The sequence below is a fragment of the Sylvia atricapilla genome, chromosome 7 (genome assembly GCF_009819655.1).
Source record: "Sylvia atricapilla isolate bSylAtr1 chromosome 7, bSylAtr1.pri, whole genome shotgun sequence".
Classification (NCBI taxonomy): Eukaryota; Metazoa; Chordata; class Aves; order Passeriformes; family Sylviidae; genus Sylvia; species Sylvia atricapilla.
Window position 1 is genome coordinate 12,956,936 of NC_089146.1, and position 14,002 is coordinate 12,970,937.

Genomic DNA, 14,002 nt, shown 5'->3' on the forward strand with positions numbered 1-14,002 from the left:
CGTAAGAGAAAATTAAAAACCTACACCTTGAAACTTATATGACAAAGCTGCTAACATCTCGCAGCTTCTGGCATTATCTTGGAGATCCCTTCAGTCCTTTTTCTATGCCACATTGTTTTCCACACAAATGGATTTTAAATATAAAACATTGAATGTTCATTGCTTCTTTATATCATTTTTATTCATTATCTGCTGGAGGCAAAGGGCAGAGTTTTATATAGAAGCCTTATTGAATGTCTCATTTTGCTATTTTACTATACTGTACATATTTCCCAATAAATTATTTCTTTCAGATGCAGATACTCTTCTGGAAAAGTGAAGCAGGGCTGTTTCCTCTGCACAGAGGTTTCCTTTTACCATGAGCACAGCCAACTCGGCTTGGGTTAGTTTGTCAGGCGTATTTTGGGAACAGTTTGAGAATTAATTCTGCTTTAAAGACTATAATCACCTTCTTGGCCCTTGAAACTGGTTCAGGATTTTTGTACCAGGCAAGCAATAAAACGGCTTTTGCACATGTCAAAGGTTTATTCTAGACAAGCAAAAAGGCAGATGAAATCTGTGTCTTACAATCCCACAAAGCACTGATTCAGAAATGACTTGTCCCTCTCTGTATTGAGGGCACAGCTCCACCCCATACCATGTGGGGTGCTCCTGAGGGCCACCTACTTCAACTCCTACAGGTGCCAGCAAAATTATTGGTGTTGGTTAGCTGTGCTCACAGATGGCACGTGAGGCTTCTCAGCAGTGAAGGCAGACGTTGTATGGAAGGTCAGTGTGGCTTTGGGGACATCAGTGATCAGAGGGAACTGCTGGATGGAAGAGGCAGTTAGGAAAGGAGCCTGTGATGATGGTGGCACACAGGGAGGTGAAGGGAAGTGTGTGTGGAACAGGCTGTGAGATCTGGGTGCCAGCGTGTGATCTAGGGAGGGAGCAGTGATGTGTGATGGGTTTATGTGTCTCTCCCCATACTGGTTGATGGGTTCTCTTCACAATTCCTACTTGCCCTTTTGCTTTCTCACTCTGGCACAGGTAGCTTTGTGCTGCTTTGTCACTGGTCTTGACTCTGGACACAGTGGAGGGATGTCACAAGTCTGGAATGTGAAATGGAAACTGGGGAGCATTAGTTAGCATTATCACAAAGTTCCACCTTCCTTGTTCGTTTGTGAACTTCAGACATTGGGGACAATCTCCTCTCCTTCCTACCTATTTCCTGTTCAAGTCTGACACCTTCTGCCCCCCTTTTCCAACCTATTTTAATTTCTTATCCCTTTTCCTTTGCTCCAGTTGACTCTCCTTATCATTTCTCACTCTCCACCCATTCACCTTTCCTTACCCATTCCCAGAGCAATCCTATCTCTCTGCCTGACTGTGTCAGGATCATTCCCATCCAGCCCACTGAGAAAACCATCAGCCAAGATGTCCCCCCTGGAGTAGATCCCACAATTGGGAATAAGTCTTGTTTCCATCTTTTCCCAAGGCATGCCTCAGCACCTCCATACCTTCTCTGCAGGGATGAGCACACCAAACGAAGGGAGTCTGGGTACCCTCCTCAGGAGACCTCCAGAGCCTTTGAGCCACAATCCTCTGGGACTTACCAGAAGCCTTGAATGCCTTTGGGAGGCTGCAGGAGCTGCACAGCTCCACTTCAATCTTGATAATGGCATTTTGCTTCCTGAGAACCTCCCAAGCAGCACAGCTGCCACGTTCCTCATGCCTGAGGGGCTGCAATGTTCTGGCCGGGCAGAGCACATTGAAGCAGGTCACTGCACCGCTGCTGGGGTAATGCAGCCCTGAGACCTTCCGTGTGGAAAGGCACTGCTTCCCACTCTGCTCACTGCAGGATACAGGTCTCAGGAGGGCCCAGTCTCCTTCATTAAAATTAATTAACAGTCAAATGGCTCCACATACTTCTTTACACAGTGCAGTGACTGCAAAATAGATTTTAACTTGAGCCCAGGTCCCAGGGAAGTGAGTGCTGTTGCAGGGAAGCCTCAGAAGACCGTCAAGGCAGAAGGATTACTATCTCAAACTGTGGTCACTGAGTCTCCACGTCTTAACACACTCCTACTTTGTCTTTTGCTACTCTTTGTACAGCTCCAGCAGGAGAAACTGAGGTATCATTTTTATTTGTAGTTTTTAGCTGTGAGTGCAGGTTATGACCTGATTCTAAAATTGGCATCTATGTGGTTTATAATTTAATACATGCTAAAATTGACTGACAGTTGTCCATGAGCTGTCTTGGCTGTAAACACCAAGACCTGCATTCAAAATGTTCTGGAGTGCAGTATACATGTATTTTTATTGACCCATTCCTGCCATTTCTGTTACACCTTGTGTTGGAAATCTGCACCTGTCTATTTTATTTCTATTATTCTTTCATTTTTCTTTGTAGTAACCCATAATTTCCATCTTAGGCTTCATTATTCCTTCTCCCTCTACTAATGCCTTTTCACTGAAGTATCTATTTTGAATATTACTCCACCTAACATAACACTCTCACTTGAATCTCACTGCAACCCACAGCCTGATCCTACAAAGATCTACGGTTGTGCATAATGTATGAAAACAAGAGTTACCAGCTTCAGTTAAATGACCAACATACCTCATGTGAAGAGTCTGTTCAGAACTTTCAGGGCATCCCAAATCTCTGGCAAGGGTCTTCAGCCCTCTCAGGTGGTTGGGCCTGGCAGCTGCTACAGGCTGCAGAACACCTTGGCCAGTATCAAGAGCAAGAGAAGAGCTCCACATTGAGATGAACCTGCCTGGGGAACTTCAGCAAAGTATGGGATCAGGATTCGGGTGATACAACTGAAGACAATGCAGAGTTGAGATGGAATCAAGTTAAGCCTTGAGATGCCTTTTTTTTTTTTTTTTTTTTTTCTCCTTACAAAGCAGCACACAGCTGCTGTGTTTTTGGGGGTTTTTTTGTTAAAAAAGTCATCTTACCAATTCTGATCCAGCTTGGTCATGTATCATCCATCATCCTCTAGTATCAAATCACATCCATGGCTGAGGATGACTTTGTAGACACAAAGAACAGAAAGACTCTACATACCAGTACATAATCATATATAGTCTTAAAGCCTTTATTTTAATGCAAAATAAACCAGGTAAAATTTATATAACCATATGTAACAAAAGATCAAAACCTTTGATGTGGTACTAGAAAAAACCTGTCAAATTACAAGTGGAATTTCTCCCCCAAAACAATCACATATGATTTTTAAGTCAGTTTCACTTAAACACACAGGTATTGTCAGGATCACAAGTACCTCTCTCTCCCTCACAGTAACAGAATAGTGTCTTACAAAGCCTTCTTTCCTATGCAGAGATAGTGAATAGCACTTCTGATTTTGCATGTAAGGCTTTAGGACCCTGCAGGACAACTGTGACAGGGAGCACAGGTCTTTTGAGGCCTTTTGAAAGTGCAAAGCAGCCCCTGCTCAGAGCAGAGTGTCAGGACGTGGCCCTGGCAGAGCAGTCGCTTAGGATTCACTCACAGCACTAACTCTCTGATAAACAAATCTGTGATGGCTGGGAGGAAGAGGTAGCACAATTCATCTGTAAAAAAATTAGGCAGCATGTGAAGCTATTTCTAGATCAGGAAGCTGGAGTGAATTGGAATTCAGGACTGTGTGCACTTTTTCAAGGCAAGAGATTTTTTTTTTCTTCTTTTCTATGCTTAGTTTCCCCGACAAAGGGCAGTTGATATTTCTTTATGCATTTGAGGGGTGTCTAGAGACTTCTGCATCATAATATATCACAGTGGTAATGTCGGCTCACAGGCCAAGATCATGGCTCACTAGTGGGTGGTCACTCAGAAAATCCACAGGCTCTTTTTTCTATCTCTTAATCTTTCAACTGCTGGGCCTGGCTGGCCTTGTGCCAGAGCCAGAAATGCAGGCTGCACGCCACCAGCTCAGGAAATCAAAGCTTCAGCTTCACGTGAGCGCGGGCCTCTCTCCCTCAGTCTTGATGCCTGTTCACACACACACACTTAGGGCTGCTCCTGTGGCAAACCCAACTCTTCCTTCACACCCACTACGTCAGTAACTCTACTGCTGGACTGGCACATTTTGGATGAGGGAGTGCGAGGCAATTACGTGTCAAGAGCATTTCAGACTCATAATTTTCCCAAACATATGGACATATGGGAAAAGAACAACTTGTTACTTAACGGCTCTTTTGGATTTTGCAAGTGTGTATTTTCAACCGTCAGTTGTAGCACCTCGTGAATTCTGCACGATACATATTTTTCCACAATATGGTGCTAAAATCATACATTTTATACTGCAGAAAAGCTGACTATATATACTGTAGTTACACATTATACTTTTGAAAATGCTGTACCTCTACCAGATATTAAATCAGGAAATGGCAATTTTCTCCCAGAACAATGGCACCAGAGACTGATGAGATGCTCTGTAATACTTTTTGGTCTTGCTCCCCCAGCTAGGTCACACTATTCTTCCTCCTTAGCTCCTTACATGTAGGATGCATCCATATATTATACTTATAGCACTTTTTTTTTTTTTCTCATTGGAAGAAGCTCTACTGATTTCTGCTTACTGAGCAGAAGCATCATTTAATAACCTGTTGGGTAAGGTAAGATTAACAGCTCAGAAGGTGTTTGTTTGATCTGTCTGCCTCAGCTGAGTGGAGCCGATGCAGTCAAGGGGAGCGCTTAAGGAAAGATTCAGGTTACGAGGAGACATTGGGCAGGTCCCTCAAAGGCTATAAATAACCTAGGAGCTGTTTCCATCCAGATTTTATTTGGCCCTGGCTCATGAAATATTGTAAATAAGTTCTGTTCACTGTGCTGTGATGCCATTTGAAGGGTTAGTTGAGAGTGATTTACAAAGGCAGTAGCTTATATTCAGAGCTGTTCTTAATTGTGGCCTGGCTTGATAAAGCCACTGTCGCAAACATTAGTTTCTTTACAGCTGGATCAAATGTATCAGGGGTTATATTTCAAGGAGGGAAAGGAAAGTATTTTAATTTGTTTTTGCTTCACTTTCAACAGGCCTTTATAACACCAGCGGCTATCCTGTGGCTGCCAAGTCCTGGCTGAGTATCCTACAGCATCTAAAGCTTTCTGAGAGAAGTACAAGGCTGTGCAGAGCACGTACATGACAGGCACAGTTTCCTTGGGGAATGAGCCTTATTTATGGAGGGTACTGAGAGACATCCAGCTTTACACCCGACACTCCCTCCAGAGGTTTTTCCCTCCTACATTACTAGGGAAGAGGGCAGAAAGAAATGGAACAAGAACCAAACACCCTTGCTTCATAACCAGTTGCATTCCTCTTCCTCTCTCCCTCCCACCAATGCTTCTTCCTGACTGGATTTAGAGCTGTGCCTGCCCCTGCCCCAGGGAGTCCAGCCCTCTCTCTGAATCATGGAGGTGCTCCCTCACCATGGAAAGCTGTCTCCTCTCCCCTGCTTCCCAGCCTACCGGTGGGTGGAGGCTGGTGGAAATGCAAGCACTAGAGCCTGCCAGCCACTCAGGCAGCTGCAAGTGCTCCCTGTGCCTGAGGGTTACATCAGGCTCTAACCAGCACCATCAGCAGAGAAGAAAGTAGGCTGTGATTAAATGCTGCTTCTCATCAGGGCCATCATTGGCTGGCCGGATACACTCCTAGCAGGACAAACCTTCCTGGTGGTATTTAACACCTGGGAAGTGATCTATGTGATTCAGTATGTTGCATAGCAAAGGTGTCAAAATGACATCAAAGAAATCTTTACGCTTAATCCTTGGCCAGGTCACAGTCTTTTCCTGATGAGAGGAGGCCTAATGATTTAGTGACACTCCCAAAAGGCAGAAGTCAAGGAATTAAGGACACTTGGAAATAACGTATTTCAAGGTCACAATACTGCATGGTTTCCTTGTGACAAAATCCTTGAGACAGATCTCTAAGCACTCAGAGCCCTCTTGGGTCAGTCGCGCAGGTCCCTGTGGCTGGGGACACACATTCCTTGCTGCAGAGCAAACCCAGACTGTTCGGGGCAAAGAACTGGGCATGTACCCCACCACCCTGCCCCTCACCCACAGCTCTGCTGTGCTGCTGACACCCCCTCCTCATCCACACCTTCTCTCTTCCTATGCACTGCTGCAAATAACTTGCTACAAACAGCTATTCTCACATCTTCCTCCTGGGCCCCAAGGTCTTGAAGCCCTTCCTGTTACTTTCCTTGTCTTTTCCCTCACCCCTCACTGTGAAAAGCCCCTTTCCCCAGTGACCTGATGGCCTCTGGTTGCAGGAACTCGAGTAGTTTGGCACTTGGCACGGTGGGGCTGGCGCTGCCTGAGGCTGAGCTTCCCTCGTGGACTGAGGGTGGCCCCCATGAACAGGTGCCTTCTGGGCTGGCCAGGCCAGGCACGCTGCCGGCACTTGGCTCCAGCACCGCCTGGAGCGGGCCAGCAACGGGCTGCCCTGATGGAGCCAAGGCAGCACCTGACACAGTAACTTAATATGAATTATGGAGTCCATGCCCGTAGTCACCTCCCTGGTCACTTCCTTATAGGCCAGCGCCACTGAAACCCCTCAAATGACACTTCCTGACAGCAGCTGAGGATCTGGTCTCCAGTGTTTATGTTTAAAGACTGCACGCTGTATATGTAACCAACACCCCAAATCACACACTTCCCCTCCTACAGACATGGTTCTCAGGTGGCTGCCTGCCCAAGCATACGGGATAAGGCTTTTTGCCCTACTCCAACTGCAGCAGGTGCAATAAGAGAAGACTCTTGATACACAAACTGCAAAAAATGAAGGCTACAAGATAAATGCTGCCACCACCAAAAAGGCAGAGGAAGACAGAGGCAAGATCACAAATCTGGAACTGCAGCATCCTTAAAGCAGGGATGTTGGTCAGGATGTGCCTGGAATGTGGTCACTATCCCTGTGGCAGTCCCTTGTCATGATCACACACTAGATACACAAGATGCCCAGCTCTGCAAGAAGTCCATACTGCATGCTGTGTTCTCACTTAAAAGGCTGTACAACAGCACTCTGAAGAAAACTCTGGTGACTCTGCTGCCCTTTCACAGACAGCTATGTACTGTAAAGGTGTAACTGGATTCAGTAAATAGCCCTGAGGTGTCTTAAGTGTTGTGTTTCATTTCCAGCAGCCACTTTCTATTTTTAAAAGGAATTAAAAAACACTCAACTGTCTGGTACCTCACATACTCAAAACACATCGTACCTCCCGTGGCTTTAGTTTGCCTGTTAGAAAGCACCTACGCTGAGCCCAGCTCAGTAAGAACGACTCCAGGTCTCGTGTGCCATTCTTACAGGCAGCTACTCTTGGGAACAACTCTATAAGGATGATGTCCGACGGGGCTCCTCCCGGGCTGTGCCAGAAGTCCAGTGCCCGGCTATACAGCTGCAGTCATGGGGTTCTTCTGCCTGGGATCCTGTTGCCTGTACTGGTACTGGTCTGGACTGGTCCCACGGTGTCGGACAATTTCACTGTAAGCTGGTGCTCGGTGGGACTGCGGAGGGGAAGGCGGCACGTCCTGCCGGAGGGGTCCTTTGTGCTGGTTTGGGATGGGCTGGGCTGGGTAATACTGAGGGTACCGCAGTTCTGCCACTCTTGTGTCCGGCGCACGGACGTAGTTTCCCTTGGATGGGTGGATAACAGGTTGTCCTCCGTGGTAGTAGGGAAGATCTCTCTCTTTGTACGTTACTCGTGGCCCTGTTAAATATTCTAGTGGCTCTGCAGGTCCACGCCTGAGGAGGAAAAAACATAATAAAGCACATAAAAATGCAGTCTACTAGCCCAGTGATAGATTATTGTACATACAATCTACGTTTACTTTGGGAGAGGAAATGCCACCTCAAGCATGACAAGTCCTGATGAATGAAAAGCACTTCTGAAGGATAACAAGCTTCCCACCTGCATGCTACAAAAGTCTGTAACATCCAGGACACTGGAGGAAGGGTCCAGCACACATCACAGCCCTTTTACAATGGGGGAGCACTGGAGCCCTTCAGCTCCCAAAGTCAGTCTCCTGTGATCCATTTGCCATAATGGAAACAAAGCTCCTTTAAACAATGCATGTTTGACTGAATCTTATCTAGCCTGAGGATAAACAGATGAGTTGGGTCTGCAAGTCTGCAAATCCCATAAGCTTTACATGCACAAATATTCACGCTTTCCAGGCTATTTCCCACTATTCTCTCCTAATATGTCAGCCTGTAAAATTTTCCGAACACCATAGTTGGAAAAACTGGGGAAGAAACACTAGGGATGTCAGGATACAATACCTGTGTTTAATGGGCAAGTTGCCAATGAGGTTTCAAAAAAACTGTGATCTAGAAGGCCTGATAGTACAACGGCCCTGTAACTTGTCTGCATCAGTATGGATCTCACAAGCCCTAGTTCACGTGAAAAGCAACATGTGAATGTGTCATCCCTGAGGATGTGCCACAGAGTGCTCTCTGTAGCCTTCTGCATCTTAATTTCATGATTTGTACTAATGAAGCATTGATATTTTTTCTTAGTACAACTTAACTTGTGATACTTTTGAAACGGCAAAAATAATTGTTCTCACAGACATGTCACCAGAGCATCCCCAAAAGTTCAATTTAATTAGGAGTTTTTGCCAGTCTGACTGCAAATCTCTTTACACTTTGGACAAAACCTCTCACTGACTGCACAGGAAACTTCTCTGCAAATGAGAGCTTAGGTAAGGAGACAGAATTTTGACTCAAAACAGGGGCTGGAAGTATAAACCAATTACACCTGCTCTGTGTCTTTGGGACTGAACTCATCAACTGTTTAAATATTCTTTGCACAGATTATGAAAAAAGTCATCATTCCGGTACAGCATATCAGGTGTTCAAAATTTGTCAATGACTCTCTTGTTCACACAGAGATTTTACAAGCATGCTCCTTCTTTCTTAACCTGGGCTCCCAGACTCCGCTGGAACTTGTTTAACATGTAGTAAAACAAAACATGTGGTTTTCTGCTGCACTCATTTAAGCCCATGGGGTAAATCACGGACACAGGCAATGAACAAACATTATCTGCCTTGAAATGAACCTACAATTCTCCTCCTGGAATAACTTAGTGCAAATGTTTCCTGTTTAAAATGGAAAGAGCAAAAGGAAGCATTCCAGGCCTTGGACTTTTAGGACCCTATGCTCCCCAGAGACTTTCTGCTTTAAAAACAGAACATTATAAAAGACAGGCACTCCCAGCTTCCCCCCCCACCTCCTGGTGAGACAGTCCAGACAAAGTGCTGAAGGGCCTGAAGCCACCCTCTGAGATACCAAACCCCTCTTAAACCATACGTACTGAGACAATTACTGTCGCTGCTTATGCACCTACGCCTTGCAACAAAGCCTAATTTCAAGAGCAGGGCAAAGAGCTGCTCCACATATTTCTGCATGAAGGCTTGTTCACTAGTCAGTCTCATCATACTCAGCTTTTTAATGCCTCTATGCACAAAAATCATAAAAAAAATTTCCAATCATAAAAGGCTCTGCAATGATAGGAACTGCTTTGTGTCAAGCAGCACACCGACAGGAACAAATGTCAAACCTACACCCATCACCTTTTAATATAAGCATCATGCTCAAAATCCTGTCTATTGGTTTTATAAGGTGTTCTCGTCAGCAGCTATAATCAATGAAATTCTTGTGGATCACATTAAAAAAGGACAGAGCTTGGAACCTGGTCCAGAATTCACTGAAAAGCCAGTGGTAGCTTTTGGACAGAGCTCTAACTGCAAATTGAATTACTCTAAAAAAACAAATTCAAGATGAATTGGCACTAAAATGATGGCTGAGAATAGGACTGAGCCACCAGCATGACATACTGATGTACTGCACCTTCAGTACACAACTCATGCTTCCACTGACACCAGGAATCTGCAAAGTGCAGGAAAAAAGAGGGGTGTGCTTTGCCATCCAGCCAAAAGAGCTGTTTCCAGGAAAGCCCAGCCAGTCCCGTTTTAGGAATCAGTGTTATACCGCTGCCACAGAAGCTGTGACTGTGCAGAGGGTTGTACACTCAGGCTGCTCTGGGCCAGGACTGTGCAGTGAAGATGGGCCTGAGCAATCAAAGTGTGCCAGACCTGAGAAATGGCCCCAAGCTGCCTGAGCTAATGCCATCAGATCTCCATTGCTGTTACCTCTCCTAGTGAACTAAATCCACCATCACTTCACTTACAGCTTAACACCATCTGTGGTTGTGTAGACAAACTGCAGGAGAACATGTGGGAAGAACAAAATCTTTAAAAGATAAAACCCCAAGTTGTTCACTGTCAGCACCAGTTTCTTTTCTCTGAGGGCAAACATCCATAGGTGGTGTAATTCTTGAGTGTCTTGCCCAGAGTCATGCCTTAGCAGCTGGAAGGACAGGTTGTACAGAGACCTGACAGGAATCCACTTCACACAAACCTTTTAGGAAAGCCTCAGGAAGACAGAAGAGGTATGTCAGTTATTTTAGCTGCCTTGGGGATAATACAAGCAGTGATCTAGCCAACGATTAGCAGAACTTTTGCCTGAGTAAAACCTTGGGAAACACTGGTAACTGTCCAAAAGGCTGACTCTGGGCAGCATGACTAAGAGAAATTTCACAAAAGATTTCCTCATGGCTGCTCCACACTCTCCAGCTCACTTCCCCTAGCGACCCCAGTGGGTGTTACACTTGCAGATACACAAGCTACAATGACAACACTTTTTTTCCCATTTATGACCAGCACAGCATGTTGAGGCTAAGTTATTTCCTGAGGATTCATTCTTTCCCACCTACTACCCATGCCTGGTGAAGTTCATTCTCAGGGAACTGCTAACAGTGCAACCAACCAGCCTATGGAGTTTCCATGAACCTCTATCTGACCAGTCTTAAAAAACAGGAAAAAACCTGCCCTTCCCTCCTCGAGTGTGACAAATTAACCATCAGAAAATCAATCTTTTTAAGGTAGAAGAAACAATTGCAAATACCAAGCTCTGGCTGCAGAAATGCTGTCACCATTCGCAGTAAGTCTGGGACACTGAGGGCAGTTCCCAGCAGGAAGTGGAGGGACCCTCTGAACCAACACCCTTCTCGCTTGATAGCCCATGGTGTAAAAGTATATGCTGTTTATCCTTAAAGGAATTGCCCAACCAAACCAAACCAAACCAAACCAAACACTTTCTACTTGACAGTCCCTTGTAGATGCTGCGCTTGTTTCTGCAAGAATGAAAACAAATCCTACCTTTTCCCTCGGCAGACACTGCCACCTCTGAGGAGGTCCTAATGAAATTCTTGTCCTCTCTCTCACTGTTTTTGTTGGCTTCTGATGAGTTCAGAGTTCAGAGGGCCATATCACACCTCCCAAGTGACCCATGGTGTGTGGGTCAAACCAATAACCTCAAGTGGAAAATCAGTGACCCAGGGGAGTGATCAAAAATCCACAAATTGGGTCAAGCAGGTCCAGCCACTCAAAAGGACCAGGCCAGGAGCGTGCCCTCTGAGAGGACATGCTGAGTAGGAGCTGCTCTGACTGTCAGCTGTTTTCCAGATTTTTGGCCAGTTGTTTGACCTGGGGATACAGTGCAATTAATGGCAGGCAGAAGGCAGGGAAGCTGACACAACATCCTGGGAAGGAACTGATCTCAGAGCTCAAAAACTGGTTTTGCTGATAGTTCAGCTCTGCTGGGTTTCACTGGAAAGTGCATTATGGGTGTGGGTCTAGCTAAAAGCAGGGGCTGCTGCTGCAGGAAGCAATTGAATGAAGGGAGAGAGAAGCACCAGGTTCCACAAAGGAGTGAAACTGGTGGGGCAGTGTGAAAACACTCCTCAAATATGTCATGAGCAAGGTGCCCCTTAAAATGTCTGCTTGATTTTGAGGAAGCAAATCTCATCTTCCTGCCCCTGCAGAGAAATTGCAGAACACACACAGGCGGTTGTGAACATGTTTCTCTTCATATGCTGGTTTGCAGCTCTACCAGTTTATCTTTCAAAATGATTCAGCAGTTAACAACTGTGATCCATTTTGAGCATTAAGAGCACGAAATAGCCTTGTCCAAGTAAAGCAGGTAACTTATGGCTGGTATTCAATTAACATGTTGTTATTTTCTCTATGACAAGTAAAGCCTAAAGCAGGTTTGTTTTTCTATCTCGGCTTTATTTATCTTCCAAGCACAAAAATTATAGTCTTTTCTGGCTTTACTGCAGATTTTTTAAGAGCTTCTGGGTTTATTTAAAACTGAACCACAGGATTTGGAATACTTAGGAAAGACTTCTTTTACCCAAAATGTTATTTAGTCACAGGTATCTGAAGGTTTCAAAAGCCCTATCTAACACTTTTTGCTTTCTGCAGTTCCCTTTTTTTTTTTTTTTTTTTTTTTTTTTTTTTATCTTTCTAACCTCCATTTTAGTAATTCTTCAACTGTGGAAAGTCTTACAGAGTAGACTGGCATAAATACCTGATGCTTCAAAAAAACAATCAGAGAAAAAAATAATTACATTGCAGGTTTACTGCATTTCATTGATAACCTCCATTTGCGGGTCACCTTTAACATCCTTGGAGATATGTGCTTGGGCTATCTGAAAGGAAAGGAAAGCAAAATGAAGGTCTAACAGCTCGTGCTGTGCCCCATCACGTTGGGGGTTTGGATTTCATTGTGACAAAGGGTTTTTCTTCCCTCTGTTCTATAGGGAGAGTCACAGAGGTCACCCTCTTAGTACCTGGTAAAAAGAAAGGAAGGGAATGCTCTCTCCTTACATCACTATCTCCTCCTTGCTGCTGAGGGAATATTTTGCAAGGGATATAATCTCACATGAAAACCTGCCTTCTTACTTTGTTAGAGAGTACTTCTTGAAATAAACTTCAAAGACAGCCACAGACTAAGTAGCAAATGGAAAACCCACATTTGGCTGCAGTCTCTTTCATGTCTAAGCAAGACATTCAGAGACTTTGGGTGATGGCATCAGACAGCCCAGGCTGTGATTAAAGAACAGGAGAAAGCAACAAGATCCTATCTGTGTCCAAATTCTCACTGAAGAACTCCATTGTATGCAGTGTGATTGTGTGATGTTTGCTCTCAGCCAGGAGGATATACTTTTAAAGAAGAAAAGAGAAGCTGATGTAAGAATTAAATTATGCAAACAAACAATCTTGAAGTATCAAATACATTACACTGTGTCTTTATAAAGCACTTCTCAACAAACACTAAAAACAATTAACTGAAAGACCATGTAGTGCCTATCTCTCCAGATACAGTATTAAAGATACTGTAGTGCTGTTTGTAGTCAGTGCCTCTAAGAACTCCTGTTGCTTAATATTCAGCGTGCATGTAACATGAAATAAAAAAATTAATGAAATTTCAAATCACTGCAAATTTCAAAGAAATCACTGAGATGCATTAAGGTGGGTCTCTGTATCTTAATAGGTGAGATAATCCTATAATAAATATTCTTTGCCCTTTGAGATCAATACTTCCCATAGCCAAAGAAAGGTTTGCATTTAAAATTCACTGGGAATCAAATTTGGTATCTTAGTGCTGGGAAGAATCTGCAGCACAAGGAAGTGCTCAGTGGCTGCTGTCTGTGAGAGAGGCTTGTGCCCCTCAGAAGAAGGCAGATGTCTAGCAATGTCATACTAACCTCAAACACACCATACACACTTTATTTATGGGCTGAGCTGGTGGAGGTGCTTCCTTCTCCCGTTCTCTTATCAACAATACGAGGCTGAAAAATCAGATAACGTAAACGAATACAATCCCTGGCTCTCATGTAGCACATGCCATGCAGAGAGAGCTGTTTTTAGTTTGAGGACTGTGTTTGGAATTCTTTCAGTGTCAGGTTTTCAGTTACCAGACCCTCTTCCCTGGGCCAGGCACGAATGCGGTCAGACAGGATTAGCAGAACACTCTGCAATGTATATTACACAGCTCTGACTTCTACAGGCTTTGCAGACCCATAAAAATAATAATCATTTCATGACCTGCATTTCAAGGTGGGGGTGTGTGTGTGAGTGGTGGGTGTAAGAGTGGAAGAATCTCT

The 14,002-nt window shown here is 44.6% G+C and overlaps 1 protein-coding gene across 1 annotated transcript in view; it reads right to left on the bottom strand.

Moving 5' to 3' along the window:
- Positions 1–3,070: 3,070 nt before the first annotated feature.
- The window catches only part of PARD3B (par-3 family cell polarity regulator beta), a 391,688-nt gene continuing 380,756 nt past the window's right edge, over positions 3,071–14,002 (bottom strand). The window contains exon 23 of the mRNA XM_066322656.1: positions 3,071–7,733. Within this exon, the coding sequence (XP_066178753.1) occupies positions 7,379–7,733 (355 nt within the window). The 3' untranslated portion in view covers positions 3,071–7,378. The remainder of the gene's footprint in view (positions 7,734–14,002) is intronic.